General features: G+C 39.0%; 1 protein-coding gene across 1 annotated transcript in view; it reads right to left on the reverse strand.

The window, feature by feature from the left end:
- tesk2 (testis associated actin remodelling kinase 2) overlaps positions 1–26,216 on the reverse strand; it is a 62,959-nt gene that overhangs the window by 4,143 nt on the left and 32,600 nt on the right. Inside the window, exons 5-12 of the mRNA XM_057857566.1 lie at positions 19,426–19,474; positions 14,290–14,436; positions 12,653–12,735; positions 9,300–9,384; positions 9,140–9,223; positions 8,973–9,059; positions 8,589–8,730; positions 3,449–4,003 (exon numbers count right to left, since the gene is read on the reverse strand). Coding sequence (XP_057713549.1) covers positions 3,449–4,003; positions 8,589–8,730; positions 8,973–9,059; positions 9,140–9,223; positions 9,300–9,384; positions 12,653–12,735; positions 14,290–14,436; positions 19,426–19,474 — 1,232 coding nt within the window. The remainder of the gene's footprint in view (positions 1–3,448; positions 4,004–8,588; positions 8,731–8,972; positions 9,060–9,139; positions 9,224–9,299; positions 9,385–12,652; positions 12,736–14,289; positions 14,437–19,425; positions 19,475–26,216) is intronic.

Consider the following 26,216-nt stretch of genomic DNA (forward strand, 5'->3'; position numbering starts at 1 on the left):
CAATCAGATTCGCTTATTTGCGTGACGTGTTCTTAACGAGTAACGTCACTCTTGCGCGCCGAAAGTCGTGTCTACAACAACACAGATGGCGAACGGGAGAGCCGAGAATATGTCCCAATCCGCGGTAAAACCAGTTTTAATTGACCAAAAACACATCGAAACAAGTCATTGACAACAGTCAACATGGCTCGCGCTAGCCATGTTGAATAAACTTCTCCATTCTCCGCTCACGCTAATTACTTGTTGCTTCAAAAACATCACGTCTGCCCGTCGCTGATTGGTCCACTCCGCTGTCTTTTTGCTGTGGCTTGCTCCGCCCTCGGAATTTGATCTGCCGGACGGTCGCCAGACTCAAGCACTGGAACAGCGATGAGTCTGGTATACCAGGCAAAAGAGTTTGGCCTTTTGGCCGGGTTGTTGGGATGCGTTGGACCGGGTCATTGCAATTGTGTTAGCGTGGTTCCGGGGGTTTGGCTGGGTTGATTCCGGCAATCTGGCTAAAAAGTCTAATTCCAACACACCAAAAAATTTGGCACCGAAAAGACCTCAAAATACATTATTGGCTATTGGTTTTGAAGGCCCAAAGTTTACCATCGAATAGTGTAAAGAATCTTAGTCCTCCTGTGATGGACGTGATCAAAACATGGCGAGAAGCAACAATGGCCCGCGCCCCGTGTACAGTGCATTTGAGCCCGTGCGTGAGTAGTTTGGTGGTGTTTAATCAAGCAACCAGTTTACAAGTCTAAATGCATACATGTGCATTTGCTGTGGTTTAATACAATACGTTTACGGCATGACCAGTTCTTTTTGTCACATTTTTTTCCCCGCGACTTCCACACTCCTCTTCCAGTCACTGTTTAATCCGACCGGGAGAGACTTCGCTCGGCTTCGTCACCGCTAGAACTCGGTCCACTCGCCTGGCTCTCGATCGAATCCACTTGTTGCACAGGTAACAGCGAGTCTTATTTTAAGTAATGGGAGAGATTGCAATCGGCCTTTAAGAGCTTTACTAGTTTCGTCGAGAACAGAATAGTTTTTTGTGGTTGTGAACTACAGTTTCACACAAAGGTACATCGAGATCTCATTTATCTTAGTAATTGGAGATGTGAGATTCATTTTTTTTGAGTGTCCCAAACTTCCCCCCCAAAAAAATCGCAATTATTAAGGTTTCATCGGCCGTGACGCGTGTGTCTCCATCCATCGAACAGAATGCTATGACAATGCCAGCATCTCTGCTATAAGACGTGTTCAGAGTTTGCCACAAAACACTCACTGTCACTGGGAATGCATCCTCCAATGGGGTTTCAGAGTCGACACCTTTCAAACTAAATTTCTCAAGCCTCCGGGGTAGTAGAACCCATGCCAAGGCAAAGGCCAGTAATCAGAAAACAAATAATACATTTATTTTTTAAATGAAACAAAAAATGAATTGTATACATGTGTATTTTTCGGCCTTCCGGTTTTCGGCCAAGTGTTTCCAATGTTCACTTTCGGCGAAGAATTTTGCTTTCGGTACATCTCAAGTATAAGGTTACCGTTTCAGAATTTAAAGTTTTAATCCTGGGATAAGATTCAAAACCAAGGTGTTCAACATATCTAATTACCTACTAATACTTGTGATTAGTGGTTTTGACTTTTAAGACTGCTTTATTATAAGTTAGTTTAATATCATTAATAGTAAATGAATTGATATTGATACTGGGACGAATTGTGTGGAATATACAGTGGGGAGAACAAGTATTTGATACACAGCCAATGGGAAAACCCACTAGCAGTGTATCAAATACTTGTTCTCCCCACTGCATGTGTTGCTATTTTCAATTGTATTGCATGCATTACTCACATACGGTTGGCAGAGGGAGCCAATTGGCTAACTAATGAGTGGCTATAGAGACATCTTGAGGCCGATTGGTGGTACTGCTGTTCTATTGATGGAATCCCTTCATTGTTGTTAGAGCAAATTGGGCGCCATCTGCTGACCGAATAAATCTATTTATGGCGATAATGGCGATAGACATGTAAAATGTTGAAAGTTTTATATTGATTTGGCAATGTATATATCGTCATATCGTACAGCACTATTATATGGTCACCAGTGTTGTCACGGATTACTTAAGAAAGTAATTTAATAACTGATTACTGATTACACCTCAAAAAAGTAATCTAGTTACTTTAATGATTACTTTATTATCAAAGTAACTAAGTTACTTTAAAAGTAACTTATCAATTACTTTTTACCAATTTTTCTCCTTTTGCTGCCTCAACAAAAAAATAACAGAAAAATGTAATCGCGTGTAATTGAGTTTTTCACATAAGGCTTAATCTTTGAGTTAGAGGGGTTTAATTAGTCGATGGAGTTGATTTCAACCACCATTGACTCACCCTAGCTTAGCCATTCCGGAGCCCTAAAACTAACAAATAACTGACAAACTGCCCGAAATTTGTTTAAATAAAGTTCAACGACTAATTAAATCCCCGCTAACTCCAAGATTAAGCCTAATGTAAAAAATTCTGAACTTCCCCTTTGAAATAAAGACCTAGCCGTTAAAATGTTGTCTATAAAAGTTGTAAAGCAATAAAACAACAAAAATGAATGAAATGAACAAAAATCCTACAACGTACAGTTTTCATAATGAGTCAAAATCATTTTTCGAACAGATCATGTGACTAGCACCTTGGAGACTATCCTTTGCTTTACTTAGCCAAAACGAGTTTTTTTTGCGATGTGTTGTGCTGTAATTCCAAGTGCTTCCTTGTTGAATTGGATGTCGAGTCTATAGCGGTCGACAGTCTTTCTGAGCCAGTGCAGAGTTTGCAACGCACGGAGATATTTTTGTCATCTTCACTGGACGGATATGTGAAGTAATGGCTGTATCTCCAGTGAGCGAATGCAGCCGTTTGTTGTATCTCTCCGGCTCCTTTACTGTTAGCATCCTGATAGGTAGCCAGGCTATGTTGTTGACCGCCGTGGCAGACGGCGCACACACAGCATTGTAATATACGTGACCCGTTTTTTTTCCGATGAGAAAACGTGAGATGTGATGTCACTCCCAAACTCAAGAGCAGTATTTTCTAATCAAATGCTCTTCGTACGTGACTACAGTATTCTTCATTCTACATACGGTATGAGGCAACAACAAAATAGTAACGCACAGGAACTGAGGACACTAACTTTAATCAGATTACTGGCTTGGAAAAATGAACGCGTTAGATTGCTCGTTACTGAAAGAAAGTAATCAGATTACAGTAACGCGTTACTAACACGTTACTGACAACACTGATGGTCACCCCTGAGAAGAATTGATTGAGGAGTCACTAGTTAAAGTTTCAAATGAAGTTGTCAAGACAGTGTTCAGGTTTCAATGTTAAGAGTTCTTCACTCTTTTTGTTTAGTTTAAGTGTGCAGCAAATGGAATTTTGATGCAGAGCTGATTGATTTCTTACTCACGTGTTATTATAGATGCTGGCAGGTGTGCGCTGCAGGGTAGGAGGCCATTGTTGTTGTTGTTGACGGCTGAGGCAGTCGTGGTTGCGGCAACGTGGCGGTGGTACAGGAACTCTGAGCGAGGCAGCAGTGGCGACACTGGCAGGGAGTGACACTGCCGTCCGGGTAACTGCTGCCAGTAGAAGGACACCGGCGTGGCGGCGGCTGATGTGTGGGCCGGCGGCCGGCTGGTGAAGGCGCTTCCCGGCGGCGAGCGGAGGTCGAAGACCAGCGAAAACACAGACTTGCTGGGCACGTCGTAGAACTTGATGTTCCCACCGCACAGGTCCTCGCGTGCTGTGAACGGGTTAACCTTGCGTAGCTTGCTGGCTCGCCGTGAAGCCGGCGGCTCGTAGTAAGGGTCCCGCACGTTCACCTTCCTTCCTGCCTTGCATGAAAAAATGTCCGACTGGCTGCGACTCAGCCAGATGTTGCGGCGGGGGCGAGGTGATTTGGGGGGAATTTTGTCGTCCGGGAAAATCAGCGGGTTGAGTCGCTTCAGGCCCTGGATCTTCTCCCCTTTGATTGGACAAACAGGAAGGTCAAAATAATTGAACTCTTTCAATGCCACTGATGATGATAGCAGTCCAATCATTTGGCTCTTTTCATACTTCTGCTGTGAATTTAAAATAGTTTGTCACTAGCTGACATGCAATTCATTTAAGCTGGGAGGCCTGGCAGCTCCCAGTTCAAATGAATTGGACGTCTACTGTTGTCAATGGTAGCCAACGAGTTAAAGGGACACAACACCTTTATCATGTGAATCTCATCAGAAATAATCTTGTTTAATGAACTGAAAAAATAACACTAAGAATTCATTTTTCCTATATGCAGTATTGGACAAACACATAAATAAAAGCCTGTATTTCCTAACGATGGCTGCCCTAAAGGCATGCAAACATTTTATCAATGCCAGTACTATATCGCCATACTTTCAGCAAGCATCTTCTTTGTAAAAGTCATTATATTAGGTGTGGTCTGTCATTAAACAACTGTATATCGAAAATGAACATGACAAAATGCCTAATACTGCGATTGGCTGGCAACCAGTTCAGGGTGTACCCTGCCTACTGCCCGTAGTTAGCTGGGATAGGCTCCAGCACCTCCGCAATCCTCGTGAGGAAAAGCGGCATGGAAAATGAATGAATGAAAAAAATGCCTAATATACATGCCGCTTGCTATGAGAACAGTGTCCTAATAGGACAAAATGTGCACAAAACGTGCCGGAACATGTGAAAATAATTCTATGTAAGCAGATCTCTACTAAATTTTACAAAGGTATAGAGGTAGCCCCTGGGTTATGAACGAGTTCCGTTCCTACGATGGCGATGTAACCCAAATTTCCACGTAAATCGGAATTAACCTTTAAGTACCCCTTAATCTCAAAATAACTATCCAAAAACATTTATTATATCTCATTGTACTGTCCTCGCCAAGACGATGGAGCTAACTCCTAGCTACACAGCGAGCTAAGCACCGAAATGACGATGTCAGACATCCGTGTGGTTTGCGAAATTTATTCAGCTGATCATGACATCAACACTTGCATAATGAAACTAAAAACAATGAAATTAAATTAGTTTAATCTTTAATAACAGCAAATTAAATTTGCTTTCATAACTAGCTGCTGATACAGCAATAACAATACACACAAACGATTATCATGTATCAGTTAGCGTCCGCACATCATCAAATACAATCACATAAACTTGGCCCAAGTATTCGACCACAATTAAAAACGCACAATAAACAGGATAAAAGGTGTTCCAGGGGTATGAAAAAGTATCTGAAACATTTGGAATTTCTCACATTTCTGCATAAAACCACCATCAAATGTGATCTGATCTTTGTCAAAATCAAACAGATGTAAAAACAGTGTCTGCTTTAACTAAAAGCACCCACCCATTAATAGGTTTTCATATTCTAATGAGGATAGCATGCAAACAATGACAGAAGGGGGGAAAATAAGTAAGTGAACCCTCTATCTAAGGAGACTTAGAGCAGTTGAAACCAAATTTTACCAAACAATTTAAGTCAGGAGTGTGCCCAATCACTGATGAGTGGTTTAAAACTGCCCTGCCCACTATAAAACCCACACCTGGTAAGAACTGTCTTGATGAGAAGCATTGTCTGATTTGTATCATGGCTCGGTCAAAAGAGCTGTCTGAAGACCTGCGATCAAGGATTGTTGATTTGTATAAAGCTAGGAAAGGATACAAAACCATCTCTAAAAGTCTGGATGTTCATCAATCGACAGTCAGAGAAGTTGTCTTCAAATGGAGAGAGTTTGGCACAGTTGCTTCTCTCCCAAGGAGTGGCTGTCCACCAAAGACAACGCCAAGAGTTCAGCGCAAATTACTCAGAGAGGTAAAAAAGAACCCTAGAGCATCTCCTAAGACTTACAGAAATCACTGGCACAGTCCAATATCTCTGTGCACACATCAACTATATGTAAAACTATGGCCAAGAATGGTGTTCATGGAGGACTCCACGGAGAAAGCCACTGCTGTCTAAAAAAAACATTGTTGCTCGTCTAATGTTCGTAAAAAGGCACTTGGACACTCCACAAAAGTTTTGGCAAAAATATTTTGTGGACTGATGAAACCAAAGATGAATTGTTTGGGAGTAACACACAACGTCAAGTGTGGAGGAAAAATGGAACAGCTGCCAACAGCTGGTGGAAGGAGCATCATGATTTGGGGCTGTTTTGCTACCTCAGGGCCTGGACAACTTGCAATCATAATGGAAGAATGAATTCAAAAGTTAATCAGGATGTTTTGCAGGAAAACCTGAGGCCATCTTTCAGACAGTTGAAGCTAAAAAGAGGATGGATGCTGCAACAAGACAATAATCCAAAACACAGAAGTAAATCAACTTCAGAATGGTTTAAGAAGAACAAAATACACGTTCTGGAGTGGCCAAGTCAAAGTCCAGACTTGAACCCCATTAAGATGCTGTGACATGACCTAAAGACAGCGATTCATGTCAGACATCCCAGGAATCTGACTGAACTACAGCAGTTTTGTACAGAAGAAGGGGACAAGATTAGTCCTGATCGATGTGCCAGACTGATCTGCAGCTACAGGAAGCGTCTGGTTGAAGTTATTTTTGCCAAAGGGGGGGCCACAAAATATTTAATTTGATGGTTACTTATTTTTCCTCCTGTCTTGTTTGTATGCTATCCCCATTACAATATGAAAACCTATAAATGTTTGGGTAGTTTTAGTCAAACCAGACACTGTTTTTTCATCTGTGTGATTTTGACAAAGATCAGATCACATTTGATGGTGATTTTATGCAGAAATGTGAGAAATTCCAAAAGGTTCAGATACTTTTTCATACCACTATATATAGAGGTGTTGCCTCTGTGGATGCTTAACAAGCAACAAATGTGCGCGCAGGCTTACAGTTGTAATCTATCCCCTCTCTTTCTCACTTGTCTCTTGCCCACTTCTTCGTGGGCGTAAATGGGCTCTTCCTCGTGTGTGCGCGTGCGTTCTTCTTTGTATGGTCATGCGCTCTTACTCGCATGGGGAAGTACTACCTGCTCTGCGCTTCCTGCGCCAAAATAAAAGCATGCATCACAAAACAAAAGTCAACATTATCATTATTATAGGGCTGTCAAAAATATCGCGTTAACGGGTGGTAATTAATTTTTCAAATTAATCACGTGAAAATATTTGACGCATTTACCGCACATGCCCCGCTCAAACAGATTAAAATGACAGCACAGTGTCATGTCTACTTGTTACTTGTGTTTTTTGGTGCTTTGTCGCCCTCTGCTGGCGCTTAGGTGCGACTGATTTTTATGGGTTTCAGCACACTCTGCAGACGTGATTATAGGTCGACGCGAACTTATCCCAATACAGTGCTATACAGACCAGCTGCATCCAGTATTCAGTGGCAGTTCTCGCTGTCTCATTACAGTTTGTCTCTTATACATGCATCGCTTGTGAGTTGCATTCTTGCATTCTTTCTTTGTATATATTCATGAGCATTGTGTAATTATTGGTGATGTACATTTCGTGTACATATATGGTGCAATGTTGTAACATTATTTGTTGCTTGTGAGCTAATTGGCTAGTGCTACTGCTCAAATGGAAACGTGTGTGTATACTTTGTGTTATTTTGTGACTTGTGCAAGTTATTGGCACAATGTTTATTATTTTCAGTTTTACAATAATCAGAAACGTGCCCCTGTCAAGAGAATTGATGACTACAGTAAAGCCCATTCAAGTTTGCCACAACGTCTGATTCCTCTTTGGAGCTCCTGTTGTTCGCTATCTGTCAATTTGTGTACTCACACACATTGAGGACAGAATACAGAGCAAAAATAATGTTCACAAAAAGAAAAGCGCTTCTATCCGTATTAATGATGCTCAGACTTTGGACAAACTATTCAAACATTTCGTTTAGCTGTCGTTTAGCTCGACAAATACACTGGACGGCAATATTCAGTCACAATATACAAACGATCAGAGGTCTCGTACATTGTAAAGCCAGCACTCAAATGATGTACAATGGATGGACAAGTAAACAGGGAACTACGGCGTCGGTCGAGGGACAAAACACACTCATGTGACGTCACCGCTCGGCGACATCAACAATGGCGAGCTACTAGTTTATTTTTTGATTGAAAATTTTACAACTTTTATTAAAACGAAAAAATTAAGAGGGGTTTCAATATAAAATTTCTATAACTTGTACTAACATTTATCTTTTAAGAACTACAAGTCTTTCTATCCATGGATGGCTTTAACAATGTTAATAATGTTAATGCCATCTTGTTGAGTTGTTATAATAAACAAATACAGTACTGTATGTTGAATGTATATATCAGTCTTGTGTCTTATCTTTCCATTCCAACAATAATTTAGAGAAAAATATGGCATATTTTATATATGGTTTGAATTTTGAATTTTTAAGCTGTGATTAACTCGATTAAAATTTTTAATCGTTTGACAGCCCTACATTATTATCATTTTTTTTTTTTTTTTTTTAACCGACTGGAGACAAAATGGCGGCCGAAACTCTGGGATCGTAAAGTTGAAATCACGTAAATAGTGGTACGTCGTAACCTGGGGACTACCTGTATTGAACCAACCTTTGGACATTGTAGTCTTCTTGTCAACCTCTCCAACCAGTGGAGGGCACTGCTGCGCCTCTTCACCCAATTTCAGGCGCGTCAGTATCTCGTCCAAGTGTCGCACAATGTCTGGAAAGGACGGCCGCAGCGTGGGGTCCATCTGGAGGAGCAAAAAAAAAAATCATCATGGCTAGAAAATGATCAACAGTAAACCCCTTTAAATGATCCTCTTTAGTCTTTTCATGACTTTTACAAATAATCTATATAGACCAGCATCTTATCCAGCTTTCTAAAAGACCCCTAAGAGTGGAGTCTTCAGATTAGAGATGTAATCTGATTGCTGCTTCTGTCTTTTCAGGAAGTTAAAGATAAAACCGTCAAATGGCCTCTAGAATGACTTACATTGCAGCAGTTGAACGCCAGCTGTAAGAAGTCGGGCGGACAGTCTCCAACCATGTGCTGAAATGTATGATAGTCCAGCCCGAAGTTCTGCTCAGTATCAACAAGAAACAGTGTGAAAAGACACGATTTATTTCCAGGGGACGCTATTGAGTGAATTTGACATTCACCTCTGTTCTTGGAAGAAAATCAGGGTCAGCCTGGATCCTCGCGATGATCTCACACAGGATGATGCCGTAGGAGAAGACATCAGCCTAGGAGGAAGATAATCATTCAGTACCGCTAGCTACGTGTCTTCCATTGGTAGTTCCTCAGTCTGTGCGCATGTACCTTCTCATTGTAAGGTTCATCCCTCAGAACTTCGGGAGCCATCCAAAAAGGAGATCCCACCACTGAAAGCTTTGCTCCTTCCGTGCTGAACAAACACACATTTTTTAAAAATACCATTAGTATGAGGGGTACGATACGATTTGCGACACAAGGATCACATTGACGATGATCTCACGACTTGGCGATACAAAAATTATCGATACATGGGTCAGTACTTTTTAATCCTTCTGCTGCAAATTGAAATTAGTTTATCACTAGTAGACATCCAATCTCATTGAACTGGGAGGTTTTGGGAACATTCGTTCATTCACTGCCATCCCTCCCACTTCAAACAGATTAAACGTCTATGGCCGTCAGTGGCAGCTAATGTCAGGCAATGTTTTAATTTTGGGGCATTTCGCATCATTTTCAATTTGATTTTCGGTCACTTCCAGGGGTTAATTTGTGCCAGATCCTGCCGGAACAAGATCCAGCACCTCTTGATTTTGGCCTGCCTGTGTTCTGTGACTTATTTGGGCAGATCCGGCACCTCTCGTGTATTGATAATAATATAAAAACGTTTTTTAAAAATGTATAAAATAAAATAATAACATGCATCAATTCATTTAAAGAACAAATCCCAAGAATTGCATGTTGTTCATGAAAATTTAACGTCATTTGAAAGAGTCGGAGATTTCTTGATGCACTGAAAAGCTGGACCAACAAATCACGCCCCTGACATAAAAAAAAAAAAAAAAACCTTTGGTAATTTGCGGCATCTGGGGAGCATGTAGCCAGGATCAAACGGTTTTATAACATGCCAAAAACACAGTCGCATTTACTCTCTTTTTTCAAAAAGAAGGAAGACTGTTAAAAATGAGTCAGAAAAGCAGCAAGCATGAGGGAAGCTGTAGCGATCGTGCTAACGGGCAGGAACGGGTGCAGCAGGAGGTAAGTGCTGCAGCAGATAGCCAGGTTCACGGACAGCCAGCCAAGCCAGGGCAGAAGGCTGCTACCGTGGCAGCAGCTGGTCAGGTTCAGCGCCACCCAGACTGGGGTCCAGCTACAGCGAGAGCAGTAAGCCAGGTGGACCACCAACAGCCGGAGCAACAGGCTAGCACCCTTATGGGAAATTCAGGTTTGGGCTGCACAATTTGTAAGCCGGTGGGAACTTTGGGGCCATAGAAGACAGGGGAGATAAAACTAGGAAAATAATAAGTTTGTTCTATTTATTGTAATCTCAGATTTTTTGTTGTTGTTAATCTTTTACAAGTTAGACACGTTGAGAAACTAATTGCTGACTGTGCACTGTAAGTCCCATCTGTGGTTATGTGGGCAATTGCCCGTGCTGTGCAGAGTATAGCCTAAATAATTGTAAAAAGTTGTCATAACATTTATACCATGGATATTATCTGAAATTGAGGCTTGTGAGTCCCACAGCATGGCAAGTGGGCATTTGTGTGTTGTTTTCAGCACCATTTTCTGTGTATGTTCCGGGACCTGTGCCCGTCTCATCATCCCTGCGCTGTCATATGTACTTTGCGTTCCGGCACCTTATGATTTATAAATTAAGCACTGGTCACTCCCTTTTCCTATTGGGGCATTTACAAGTCACTTGATTTGGTTGATTTGGGGTTACTGAAAAGGAAGCAACTCAAGAATGTCCCAAAATGAATAGGAAGTCACTCAAAATCAACATATATAATAATTATATAATTATTAGTGCTGTCAAATGATTAAAAAATTTAATCTAGTTAATCATATGTCAACTGTGTGATTAATCATGATTAATTACATTTCCCTCGGGATGAATAAAGTTGCTCTTCAGGGGGAAAAAATCTGGGAAAACACGTTAATTGACTTAAAATTTGTTTTCAGATGAAATGTATGATGTATAAATGAATTAATACTTAACCAAATAGAGTTTTAAAATTTTATTTAACAACTCAGCTCATATAAAATAAAATAAAATTTCAGTATTATACAGAAAAGAGCTTAACAGATTAAAGTGCATCAGGCTAACAATGTGGCTCAAGTACCGTTTGGCATATTGCCCAAAATTAACTGCCAACTTAAAGAGCAGACAAGCACAATACAGTAACAATAGCTAGTGTTTCAAAAAATGTGTAAACAACTTGTCTGTTAAATTAAACATTTCACACAAATAAATGCAGCATTTGCAGTTTTACACTAAATGGCCTGAAAGCTGTGTGATTTCAAAAAATAATAATAATTTGTCAATTTTCACATACTTAACTGAAAAACATTACACTAAAAAGTGTGTAAAGGTGTTTAGAAACACTGCTTAAGTTAGCCAGTCATACCCTTTTTTTTTTGTCCAGTGGTCTCCTGTCAGTGCAACAAACGTAACTCTGGCTAGTTGCTCCACCTTCGTTGCCTTTTCATTTTCAAAAAATTTATGAATTTTTGTGGCAATAGTTGCCCGTGAAGGTGATCTGTATGTTGGGTTGCCGATGCTATCTGGATGAGATTTTCAAGGCCCTTATCTTCGACTAAGTTAATGGGTCTACAGTCTCTGGCAACCCATCTAGCGACAGCAGTAGTCAACCTACTTGTTGTCCTTTTGTTGACAAGTCCGAGTCCGCACTCTGCCAGTGTAGCTTGATGACTGCGGCTTGTGTTTGCGGTGTTAGCGTCATTGCTAACACTAGCGAAGATATGCTTTGCCCGAAGGTGGTACTTTAGGCTGGTTGTGCTTCGATGGAATGACAGTTCATCACAGCAGTATGTGCACACAACTTTTGTTTTATCCAGATTTCCATTAGGCAGCTTTTTAAAACGGAATTTGCCATGAAGCAGTCCTGGGTCATCATCCTCACTCATCGTGGCTGGCTGCATTTTGTCCTGCATTGCCGCGCGGAGAATGTAAACATCACCGTGTGGGACTACGGGAGGCAGTTGTGGCCAAACTTAGTGTGAGCGGTAAATTGCGTTATTTTTTTTAATTGCGTTAATATTTCCAGATTAATCATGGTCGTTAACGCGTTATTGTTGACAGGCTTAATAATTATTAATTAATAATTGACAGCCAAATGTGAACGCTCCATAAAATTAAGATGCACTGTACACTTGAAGACAGACGTCGCTCCCAACCTCTTATCCTCATTTTGGTCGCTGGAGTCAATTTAAGTGCTGCTCGGGACTAACAAGGTTTTACAAATGCACAATCTAGCGGGGATTAGCAAGTAACCAACGGGATTTGTCCACTGAGCATTGTGGTGGTAGGGGGTAGGAATGTGCTTTTGTGGTTACAGTTTGCATTCTACTGAGCGCTGCTTTTAATATTTGGACCCTCTCATACAGCAACCAAAGCACGCAAATCAAATGGAGTGGAATGGATGTGTAGCACGTACAGATTAGCAGGGATCTTCTCGGCCAGTCCGAAGTCTCCCACCACCGCCGTGTAGCCGCTGTCATCGCATTTGATTAAACAGTTCTGCCACGAGAAAAAAACAGCGTCAGCACTATTATTATTATCGCTTACAACATAACTGTCAATATTATGTAGGTTCCCACAACAGTAGATTACAAAACGTCAAACTATTTTTCTCCATATAAAGTGAAATAGTATCATAAAACAGTTATTAGGTTTACCAAGTTTTAAGAAACATATTATTATTATTATATTACATTATTGTCATACAAATGTAAAGACAACTACAGTGGTACCTCTACTTACAAACGTCTCCACAAAATATTGCCTCTTGTTAAGAAAGAAATTTCAGGTTATGAGAGGCAAAAATACAATACAAGAATGTAAAAGATACGCAAGTACATCATGTTTTCTGCTTTTAAATGTCACACCATAAGACCCTGCTGCTCTATTGGTCATATTTTTTTCTCTCATGCTTCAAAATAGGATTCTGCTCTCCTATTGGCCTATTGTTGATGACGTTTCAATCTCAGTGTCGCAGTATGATAACGTACAGAGGCGCGACGGTGTTGTTGATATAGTGGCCGTCGGTGGACGTCCAAGCCAAAGAGCTCAAGTCTCCTCGCGTTTGTTCAGTGTTTTTTAACCCCACACGTTTCAATATATTAGTAGCACATTAGAGCACCTCACGTTTTTGTGTCACAAATAGTGAGATAGCCAAAAGGCACCATCAATCTCGTGAAAGAGGACATTGCCTCACTCGAAAGGTTAGATTTGTTTTTCGTTTTTCCTTTGCACTATGTTTAATTATCTACCTCAATACCGGTATTTACGGTTAGGTTAGGTATATGGAATGATTCAAATATGTTTGGCTGTTGTTTTATTCCAGTGTTTCCCCGATTGTAAAATTTAATGTGGCATTTCAGTAGTGCTTAGAACGATTAGGGCATTTACATGAAAAACGAGTCTCTACTTATGGAATTTTCAGCTTACAAGACTACTTCCAGAACCAATTAATGTCGTAGAGGTACCACTGTATTGTAAATTAAAACTAAAACTACTCATTAAAAGTGTTTTCTAAGTGTTGCTAGGCTGAAAGTACTGTTAAAAGACTATTGAAAAGTACTGCATTACTATTGCTGAGACAAGCGTTTCCCAGCAATTACTTTGCCATGGCGCATAGTATTTTACTTGACAAAAAACAAACAGGAAACAAAAAATTGAGCGCAAATGTTCATGATTTGGTCCCAAAGTACTCCTAAATGAATGGGAAATGCGTGCCTGTACAGCTGAACACAAAGCTATTGATAATTCTGCTCCATAAATAGTTTATGCTACCTCATTCCATCAGGTGGGAAAGCATGAAATTGTTCTTTGAGTTACTATAAATCACTGTCATAGATTGGGGAGGAAAAAAGATACATTACTAGCAGGATATAAATCAATATTTCCAGATCGCTATCGTGAAAGCATGCGATGACCTCTAACAGCTTACTAATGTACACGACACTGTGATTGGAAATCACTTGTCTGATGTGTCAAATCAGTAGAGGGCAGTAATAAGTTACCCCACAGTACCACAACACTAGCCTGCACAGTATTCTGTTTTTGGCCCACCTTGGAGGTTAGGTCTCGGTGGAAGATGCCTTTGGCGTGCAGGTAGGCCAGACCGCCGGCGAGGTCGCTGGCCAGTTTGACTCTGGCAGGCCAGCTAAGATGCTTGTTGCTGTCCAGAAGCTGCTCCAGGTTGCCGCCATTGATGTACTGCATAAACAGTAAAAGAATTATATGCAAACAGTGAATATGAATCATATGATACCACAGAAAGAAAAACAGAAAAATGATTGCTATTATCAGTATAATGACAATGTTGCTAAAATAAAAAGAGGGTTTGGGCATCTCACAAATTAACAAGCAACAAAGGGATAAATTAACATTCCAGGTATTTTACCCAAAATGTATTGGCCAGTTCGATATCTAGTTATAATATATACCGTAATTTTCGGACTATAAGCTGCTAATTTTTTCTCCTCATTTTGAATCCTGCAGTTTTTAGTCCAGTGCGTCGTATTTGTTGATTTATTTGGATTAATAGGTAACACTTTCTTTGACAGTGGCACCAAAAGACAGCCAGAAGAAGGCCTAATTATTAAACGACACTCTCATGGGCATTAATGACATTATGAATTATGTCACTAACTCCATTTATGCCCAGCTCAGATCTTTGCATCCATTCAAAAGTGAGATAATTTGCCGGATGACACAAAATGACATCTGTCGTAAGCATTCATTAATGCTCATGGCAGTGTCATGTTATAATAATGATGGTCTTATGGCACTCTTATGGCGCCACTGTCAAAAGTGTTACCGAATACCATAACTAGCAATTAATGTAACAACTAGAACCGTAACTGAAGAAATAATTAGCATAGAACATGAATTTGATTGTTATTTACATCTGTAGTGGTGCAATGCATGTTAGGAGGCATGTTGACGAAAACAGTGTTGACAGCAGGTGGCAGCAGAGGTTGAATGTCTTCTCAAAGAGAGCTGTGATGGCCAACTAAAGCTTCTTGAAGCAATTAAGCTTTGCAGCCAATTGGTTCAAAGCTTAAAGGTGGTTCATCTTTGGTGGTTTATCTTATGACAGTTTTATGATGCCGCTGTCAAATATAGTATTACCGGTTTATATAGTTTGGTGTAAATATCCCATAATACAGTGAGGACAGCTGCGGCTTATAGTCCAGTGCGGCTTATCCATGAACAAATGTCGGTTTAGTGTCAAATTTGGTGGGTAGCGGCTTATATACAGGTGCGCCTTGTAGTTCGAAAATTACGGTATATGTAATTAAAAAGATTAAAACTATTACAAAATGCCCAAATATTGGGGGACAGAGTTAGATGACTGATATACAAATAAATAAACACTCAAATATAACCCCAAAAAACAATAATGCAAAAATATGAATATTAATAAATAATACTTAGACATTAAAAAAAAAAATCAAGAATTGTAAAAAATATATATATAAAAATATTCTTTTAAATTTTAAATGAATATACTAAAATAATGGACAAATAAATATCAAAATGTTAGAAAAATTACAGGTATGAAGATAACACCCACATACAGTTAATTCATAATTCATGCCGATGTTACTGTCTGGTCATCGTAAAAACAGTTCATTTTTAAAGCACTTCTCGTTTATCTTTCACCGTGAATGGATTGGAAGCCTAATACTAAAAACACAGATTTCATAAAAATATTAAAATATTAAAAAGAAAACAAAAAGTCCTCTCGAAAAAAATATATATATTCAATGAAAATTCCATTTGTGACCTCTCAAATGGCATAAAATATATTTGAATAATAAATAAAAGCTTCACTTGGATGGCCACTCTACTAATGCGTAGTACTGGGTGCTCATTACACAGTTGAACCAGTCGGATGGCAAGTCGTATCACGCAGAGACTATCCAATGGGTCGCAAGGTTCTGGGTCACTAGACAACCCTGGGGCAAGCCTGCCAGGCACAATGTCATGTCGCCGTTTCAATTGGCTTGACAGGAAGTAGAGTAAGCTCTTACTCTGCTGAGCGACGGGTGTCTTTGGCTCTTTGATCCGAAAGAACTTCGCTGACCTCGCCATAAAGACGCACTAATCCCGACGTAAAGGCGTCACGGAACGCGAGTGGTTAACACGGATCAAGGCCCGGATTTAGGCCATGAGGCTGATGCTGTTAAATAACTCTGAGTAAGAAATGACACTCAACTGGGATGACATAAGTGCAATATGATTGGATGCTTGCCGAGTGTTACTATCCTCCCAAAGCACCTGCACATATGGGGTGTACAGCCACTATCGGAATATGTTTCATGTATCAATTTGATTACAGCAAATTGGTATTTTTGCAGATGAGAGTTTAAGCAAAGAGTGACACAAAGGAGTATTGTTTTCTAGCATTAAGAAAAAAAACCTAATCCTGTAGTTAGTCCAGATTATTATTGCTTGAAATAGCATTACTTTAAAGACAGGTCAAAGTATTACACCCCCCTCCACACCACGTTGAAAAAAAAAACACACAAAAAAACCCATCTCAAATACAATAGTTTATGTATTATGTTTGTATGAAATGGTAAACACGTATTTTACATAGTTATATATTAAATATTTAAATGCAGCAAAAACCTTTACTTTGGTGATTAAATTGAATGTAAAAAAATGTGCAACTAGAATAATTAAAAATAAATAAATAAATGAAATATTTATTACTCTTTATATCAATGGTATTAAATAATTAAAAATAAATAAATAAATGAAATATTTACTACTTTTTATACCAATGGTATTAATATCACAGTTCATGATTTTATACAAATCCTTTCAGGAAAAAAATGCATAATACCATAAAATATAGAGTTGTGCCATATCGGCTGATAAAAGCACTTTTTAATGATATCGGGTAATTTCAGTTTTGGGCCAGTATTCATGTTGCCTTCACAGTGAATGTAGAAGCCTTCTGCCTGTGTACACGGGCTGGTCACAGCTTAGCACAGCAGTTATGCTTGTTGACCATTACAAATGAGATGTCTCTAAACTATGATAATTGGATTTTTTCTGCGAGCATTGTTGGTATTAAAGTATCCAGTCAGGCATCACAATACAATTAGCTATAATATGTTTATTCCACAACCGCATGGTTTGATATCGGTATCGGATTTTTGGAGTTGGACAACATCGGGATATCTGTGAAAAAAAGTCATTAATGAACAACTCTCAGAAGTAGGCAATAGGGGAAATTAGTTGAATTGAAGTTCACTGGCACCACTATCAAAACCACTGGCCCAGGTCAAGGCGTCAATTATTGATCCCAATGATCACGAAAAAGAACAATTTGCTTGGATAACATGATTTTTTTTTTTTTTTTTGCGGTAGATTTAATGAAAAGTGCAGCAAAACTGTGCAGAAACATGAACCTAGTGCAAATAACCCTATTCCAATTCCATAATCTAGTGTATAGTGTACAAACAAGAGGCGTAGCCTAACTCATGCAGCCAGTGGAGTGCTATCATCCCACACATTTTGAGTCCACTGGTCATATGACCAGGGGCTTTTTACGCTAAAATGATGCTTATAATTTTTTATCATTTTTGTGTAACGTCGGCGTGTAACAAACTAGCGTGTGGCGTCAGCATTTACCCGTTTTCACCAACCCGGAACATTAATAACCCAACCAGAAACATGAAATAACCCAAATCGACTACACTGGCCACTTAAACATATTTTAATGTTTTCTGTTTTTTGGGAGCTCCAGGGCGAGGCGGGCCCGTGAAAGACCCCCATGCCTGAGCGAAGCTTAAGTGTCTTCCCCTGATCGCCCTCTAGAAGTCTCCCCCGGCTCGGTTGTCGTGGCAACAATTTAGAAGTCAAAGAAATGACTAAGGCAATTATGGCTAACGATTTCAAGCTAAACCGCCGTAATACCGATATTATTTTCTCCGTAGTCACGTGGATGAATTATCACGTTATGTTCATACCAAAAGTTTCATACTCGTTAACTTTTCTCTAGCTTACTTGTCTGCATAAGTGGGCATTGATCTGCACAACTCACAGTAAACCTTGGTTTTTGTCTCATTTGTAGCCTAGCCTGAAACTTTCTCTCCCTTTTCTTTTCATATTGGGATTTCACTTTCCCTCAACTCCTCCGGTGACTTCGTCTTTCCTGAGTGGTGTTTTTCCCCCCGGTGCTTGGCTAGGTGCTGGGGGTTTTGGAAACATGTCGTCTTTTAGTATAACGTTAGGTGGGTACTGAGATATTGACAATCAATCAGCAGCAGTAATCAGGTTGCACGCGTTCATGTGGACGCGAGCGAGCGAACGAACGAGGTGTGTTTATGCCCAGCGGAGAGCAACGGCTGCTGCATAGACTGTAAAGGTCGTCTTTGATCGGGACAGCGTAACATCATCGAAACACGGAACGACTGGGTATTAATGTGAAGTAAGATTTTTTTCTTAATCTACGCATTATTTTTACTGGCTCCACCAGGCCAGTGGTAGAAGCATTCTGGTGGCCTTGACGGTTTTGAAAGTACGTCCAGGCCACCGGGCCATTTATATTGTCGACCCCTGACAAAGAAAATATGTAATTATTATTATTTAACTTATTGGCTGCCACTAGCAGCAATAGACATAGGCTGCCAACCCTCCCAGGTCAAATAGATTGGATAATTACTAGTGACAAACAAATCTAAAGTCACAGCAGAAGGATAAAAAGAGCCACATGATTGGACAGCTATCATCCTCAATGGCACTGAAATAATTAAAGAAAGGGATCACATGACTTGGCATTTGCTGATTATTAAGAGAACTCTGATCTAATAAAGGCCTCATCTAAATCTTTTTAGGCAATAAAAAGCCTAAAGAACACTTTCAGAAATGGGAAATGGTTGAAAATCCTCACGTTTAATTGAGTGTCTTGTGCCCTGGCTACACGGTGACTTCATTCTCCATATGAGTGAGCCTCATAAGTAGGCTCCCCCCTCTTGCCCTCAGGGCCAATTGAGGGTCAGATGACAAAACAGCAAAACAGCATGAGGTCGTCACCCGAGTCCGGCCACACGCAAACATCACGTCGGCTATTTCATGACGTGTCTATTTCTGCTGCGAATGTTTTACCTGCCAGGGCATTTAATAACGTCCACGCTTCTTTAACTAGTTAAATGAAGCTGGACAGTAAAGAATGTGTTCTCTTACCTCAGTCAAAGCGTGAAGCTGGCCCTCGTGCACACATACTCCCTTGAACCTGCAGCAAAAAGGAACAGTGACTGTTTTATTTTTCACATTTAACCTTTAAGAAAAGATGACATCAAAGCACTAAGGAATAATTGGGCTTCTTCATTATTATACAAATGTAAAAATAGGTTATCGGCTATTTGTAACTATTAATGACAAAAGCCCACAAGCAAGAAAACACAAGAGCTAATTCCAGAAATTCCAGCAGCAGACAAGACCCGACAAGACAAGTGTTTCTTCTAGCAGGACTGTTGTTCCAAGCCTTTCTTCTTCGCATGGCTTGGCAAGGTGTGCTCCATACTAGTGTCCCTACATACAGGCTTAAACATGCTTCTCCTTTAAATGAGGCGAGAGGCATCTATTTTGACTTGTTTTACAACAGCAATCCCAATGAAGCTGAGATGTTGCGTTAAACATAAAATCAGAATACAATGATTTGCAAATCATGTTCAACATATATTCAATTAAATACACTATAAAGACATGATACTTAATGTTCAAACTAGGGCTGTCAAAATTATCGTGTTAACGGGGGGTAATTAATTTTTTAAATTAATCACTTTAAAATATTTGACGCAATTAACGCACATGCCCCGCTCAAACAGATTAAAATAACAGAACAGTGTCATGTCCACTTGTTACTTGTGTTTTTGTCTCCCTCTGCTGGTGCTTTGGTGTGACTGATTTTATGGGTTTAAGCACCATAGTGTAATGTAATTATTGACATCAACAATGGCGAGCTACTAGTTTATTTTTTGATTGAAAAATTTACAAATTTTATCAAAACGAAAACATTAAGAGGGGTTTTAATCTAAAATTTCTATAACTTGTACTAACATTTATCTTTTAAGAACTACAAGTCTTTCTATCCATGGATCGCTTTAACAGAATGTTAATGTTAATGCCATCTTGTTGATTTATTGTTGTAATAAACAAATACAGTACTTATGTACAGTATGTTGAATGTATATATCCGTCTTATGTCTTATCTTTCCATTCCAACAATAATTTACAGAAAAATATGGCATATTTTATAGATGGCTTTAATTGCAATTAATTACGATGAATTAATTTTTAAGCTGTGATTAACAGTGTTGGGAGTAACGCCGTTATAAATAACGCCGTTACATAACAGCGTTATTTTTTCAGTAACGAGGTAATCTAACTAATTACTTTTTCCACCGTTACAACGCCGTTACCGTTACTGACGATCAAAAGCGGTGCGTTACTTACTCTGAATAAACTGAAGAAACTACCAGCCGTGTCGAGTCGAGACTCTGCTCTGTTGATTTGTCATCCAAGACTTGGGGTGCGTTCAAGTTCGAGAATAGCGCACGTACTTCTGACTCCCAAGCTGTTTGTCCCTGCTCATTCAATTAGACAATGCTTTCCAAAGTTTGGTAACGTTTCTGTGTTTGCTACACCTGATGCTAGTCTCGTTCCCATCTCCCACTGTCAGCCAGCAATAATTTTGCTTCCATCTTGAGGACGGCAGACGCTTTGAAGGTGATGTGAATTGTCGGGAAACGAGCCTACCTGAATGCAGCCCCGTGAGAGATGCGATGGAAGTGATTGTGATTGGCTGAGGGTTAGAGTCATGTGTCGTGGTAAGCCAATCAGAGCCGGTGATTTCACAAGCAAACCAGAACAGCGCGTGCGGCAAACACACACACGCAAAACAGATGCACAGGGTCGGGATGGCAAAGCATTCAGAAGAAAAATTGTCCTTTAAGAAGTGGAGATAGAGACACTATTTCAAGTTTATCAAAATTAAAGGAAAGAACCTGCATGTAATGTGTAATTTATGTCCCGGGGCAAAGCTTTTGTCGACATCTGTGGTAAGCAATTCAAATCTGCTGAAGCACCTAACAAGTTAACTACCTGTCTGTTCTTCTCTATTCCACTGACTCGAATACTGCTCAGAAAATTTCCAATTTCTTTGACATACAACAAGTTCTTTTTAAAGTAACGGAAATAGTTACTTTCCCTGGTAACTAGTTACTTTTGCTATAGAGTAATTCAGTTACTAACTCAGTTACTTTTTGGAAGAAGTAGTGAGTAATGTAACTAATTACTTTTTTAAAGTAACGTGCCCAACACTGGTGATTAACTCGATTAAAAATTTTAATCGTTTGACTGTTCTAGTTCAAACTGATGAAGTTTATTGTTTTTAGCAAATAATCATCAACTTAGAATTTTTCATTCATTCATTCATTTTCCATGCCGCTTTTCCTCACGAGGGTCACGGAGGTGCTGGAGCCTATCCCAGCCAACTACGGGCAGTAGGCAGAATTTTATGGGTAAGAAAAGGTACATGCAGGTTTTGGAGAAACATATGCTGCCATTCTTTTAATTTTTTTTAACCTGTCCTGTTCAGCTGCTACACACGGAGAATAGGAAACAGAGTGTCTTTGGTTTGAACAGTTTTAATGTATCACATGGGAGTTTAATATACTCGAATAGTGGTTGCTCATTATGTTTTAGTTATTAGGAGAAAGCAGCAAACAAGAAAGTGTTATGGGGGACAAAAGGAAGCAGACAGAAGAGAAGAATAAACAACAACAAGAAATACATTATTATTGTTATTATTATATGTCTATGCCACCTATGAACATAGTGGTGTATGTGATGCCATTCAAGAAACATCTTTTTCATGGAAGCCCCTGCTTATTACAGCAAAAAAAGGCCAAACCACATTCTGCACCTGTTACAACAGCGTGGCTTCAACCTGCCTCAAACTGAAACGTGTGGCTCATTATGAAGTGTAAAATACGATAACCGAGTCCCTCTGTTGAATAGCTGAATGGGAAAGAATCCACCTTCAACAATTATTGTCCTCAGTTTGTAAACCTTTATTGAATGTTGTAAAAAGGAGAGGTGACGTAACACAGTGGTAAACATGACCCTGTCCCACCTTTTCTGGAATGTGCCATAAACTTTAAGTTAATGATTATTTGCTAAAAAACGCAATAATGTTTAACAGTTTGAACATTAAATATCTTGTTTTAGTAGTGTATTAAATTAAATATACGTTGAATATGATTTGAAAATCATTGATTTTTTTTATATCTGTATTTTTTTATATTAATTTTTAATCGATATCCCAATATTTTTGAAGGCAAGGTTTTTCTTTGAAAAAAATTAACTTGAGAATCAGCGCTATCACAACCGGCAATAATTCTTTCTTTTTATATGTACAGTATATATAAATATACAGTGAAACCGCTACATACAAAGTTAATTCGTTCCAGGACCTTGTTTGTAAGTCGAAATGGTCATATTTCGAGCAGGATTTTCCCATTGTAAAACATTCTAATAAATTCCATTAATTCGTTCCACACCCCAATATCCTACACAAAATCCCTGATAAAAAAAGCCGGTACCCTTACAAATGGCAATTGCTCATAGTAAAAGGAGTAAATTATAAATAAAAATCGGAATGATAATTCCTGTAATAATGTAACGAATTGGGTTCCAATGAGGAGGATGTGTTCTGCGTGCTGTACCTGAACACACCGCGTGACTGATGTGACAAATAGATAGGTGCGGTAGAGATTTTATTTTCACTTTTGAAGTCCTGTTGTTTTTGGTGTCAATTGCAGCGGACAGTAGGCTTTTTGTGTTGCACAAGTTCTGAAATAAATTATTAAAAACCTGACGAAGCTGGCGATTTCTTCATATTTCTTTGATCGCAGACATTCTACGGCTGTATTGTCGAGCCAGTTCACGTACGGGCACACCACGCTCATATTTTTCTATCATTTACATCCACATTTCAATGGTAGGAGTCACCTTTTCATTTTTTCACAACTTGCACTGAACTTCTTGGAACCCATGTTGATTTCTCTCACAAGAATGTCCGCCATGTGTCCATCTTGCGGGAAAACCATGAAACTGCGGCGCTGTCATAAATCGTTGTATTTCGAGCATGTCGTTGGATGTAGAAACAAATGGCGAGTCAAATTTTACACTGGATGTCGAAGCGATCGTATTTCGAGGTATTTCGAGGTAAAATATATACGTGTACAAAATTTCATAACTCTTAATTTAAGAACCATAGAATTAAAAGTGAGATTTTTTTTCTTCTCTTAATATCTATTCTAAATGATTACATCCAATCCATGCACCCTCCTTTTCCCACCACACTTGTCACATTTTGGAGATTTGATAGTTTATGTTTTTGTTTAGTGTGTGAGATCAACTTGTGAATAAACACAATTATGGAGGGTCTCCCACCAGCCAAAGAAAAGGTCATCTTGTTTGGAGTGAAACAATGAGTCCCTTCAATGTTGGCCGACAACACACAGAAATGCACACCCTACTGCAGGAGGCAAACACAACAAAGATGGCATTGTAAAACAAACACACACTTATGCATGTGTGCCCCCTACCCACACAATACAGAATGCAAAAAAACAAAAACAACGCTCTTGGTGTACGAAATATGCTGCAAGTTCATAAAGAGCATATATTATAAATGCATCACCTTACCTTTTTTGTTATGTTTTTAGAAATACCATTATATCTGGTTATGTTAATAACAGTTTCAGGCATGAAAATGGGTCAGGGGTTAAAAACGTGAGAAGGGTGTGGAGGAAATATGTTCCGGTAGATCTGTCCCAAACGACTAATTTTCTCTCGATTAGTCAGCCGACTATTTTTACGATTAGGCGACGATAAAAAAATAAAAATAAAAAATTATTTTACTAATTTAGCAATGAAATTTTTGTTTAGGCTGTTTAATCCACAAACATTTTGGAACACTTAAATTCTTTATTAAAGTACAAATAAACATGAAAATAACAATAATTAATCTAGAGCTGAAACGAGTACTCGAGCAACTCGAGTAACTCGAGTTTAAAAACTGATCCGAGTAATTTTATTCACCTCGAGTAATCGTTTATTTTGACAGCTCTAAGCATCACGTTTTGCTCGGACTACTTTTAATGCGGGACAACGCTCTGTCACGTGCGGAGAGGAAGAAGGGGGGAAAAAAAAAAAACTTACTGCAGCCGACAGCCGCCACAAACAACGCCGACGTTGCTAAATACTAGCCCGTACGATGCTACGTTGGTACAGGTAGCGTCTCATGCGTCTCATAGAGATCACATGTATGTTGAATTAGATGCTAAATGACAGACTCGGCCGCGTCTGGGCAGCTTTAGTAAACAGCCGCCATCTTAAAGCAGTACAGCGCTAAGCGCTAATAAAGAGCGCTAAGCGCTAATAAATAAGATTAACGTTCCTGTTCTGAAGTCACGTTAGCCCTGCGGAGGGCTAGGTTTCTATTAATTATGACCACTGTCGATGCTTGGCTAACGTGTCTTACATACAGGCTTTAACATAACATAGCATTGTGGAGTGATGAGGGTGTAAAATAAAAACTTAATCATGCTAACTATCAATTTTAGCTCAGTAGTCATTGCTGGATAAAACACCAAGTAGCACTGGTGCTAATGTGCTCCAATACAGCCTGTATCATACATTTATTTTGAACACTGCAAAAACTCAAAATCCTATCAGGACTTACAGTTTAGACTAACTTAAAACTTAACTAGAACTTAAAAATGGCTTGACACAAAGAGAAATTCAATTGAAAGACGTGGGAAAAAAATCCAAACTTTTAAGTGATGTGTGTTATCAAGCGTAACGGCATTTTTAGGTAAGATATATATATATTTTTTTGTAATAAGATCTAAAGTTTTTTGAGTGAAAGCAGTGAATTAGTCTTTTTTTTTTTAATTCTAGTTACATCTGAGATGCAATTGTTGGCTGTTTTCAACAATATACATCGAAAATAAAGACATTGATTGACTGAAAATGGTTCAAAATTAGATGAAATGTCTTGTTTTCTCATGTATATTTATAATTGCTCTTCACCTAAAAATATATTTGTTTTATCCGATTACTCGATTAATCGATAGAATTTTCAGTCGATTACTCGATTACTAAAATATTCGATAGCTGCAGCCCTAAATTAATCACACATAAACAATGAGGTCAAATGTTGATGGCATTTACTAGTGCAAAAGAATGGAATGTAAACAGATTCAGAACATTGACTTCACCTTTCCAACATTATTTAAAACAATCCTTAGATAAAATAGCATTATTATGATAGTATACTACTATATATAATAGTATTATACCGAAATATTCATTGCCAATCATATTTTTTCAAAAAAGGTGTCATTTTAAAGCTATTCTTAGTGTAGAATCTGAATTCTGTAGTATTATAGCATTTAGTAATAAAGTATTAATTCTGAAGTATGGGTGATTAACTCCAGAAATCGTCATTTATATGAACATGACGTGCTTTTATTTTGAAATGTTCACCGGAAGTATGTTCGCTAAACCGCTTACAGCTTCACACTCGGCAAAAAAGCACTTTCTGTCATTGCTTGCTGTGTCACTCATAGATTTTTCTTTTTCTTTAAAGTGTCACCTTTTAACGCCAAGTTTGCATTTTGGAGAAGATTGCCAATGTTTTATAGCAGGCTAAAGTAGGTTGTCTTTTTTTCCCCATTAGTCGCAATGTAGCAATGCATTTACAGTGTTTAATATACATGTGTTTCCTTGTTTTGTAAGTCTGAACTGTAATTCTACGGCGTGTTGATTACCAATAAACATCTGTGAAATGAACTGGAGTCTCATATGTCATCTAAATGCAGGCACAAATGTATGCATGCACGCACGCACGCGGGGATAAAACGCAGCCGTGAAAATTATTGCCCTCATTTTAGTTTACCTTG

The sequence above is a fragment of the Corythoichthys intestinalis genome, chromosome 14 (genome assembly GCF_030265065.1).
Source record: "Corythoichthys intestinalis isolate RoL2023-P3 chromosome 14, ASM3026506v1, whole genome shotgun sequence".
Lineage (NCBI taxonomy): Eukaryota > Metazoa > Chordata > Actinopteri > Syngnathiformes > Syngnathidae > Corythoichthys > Corythoichthys intestinalis.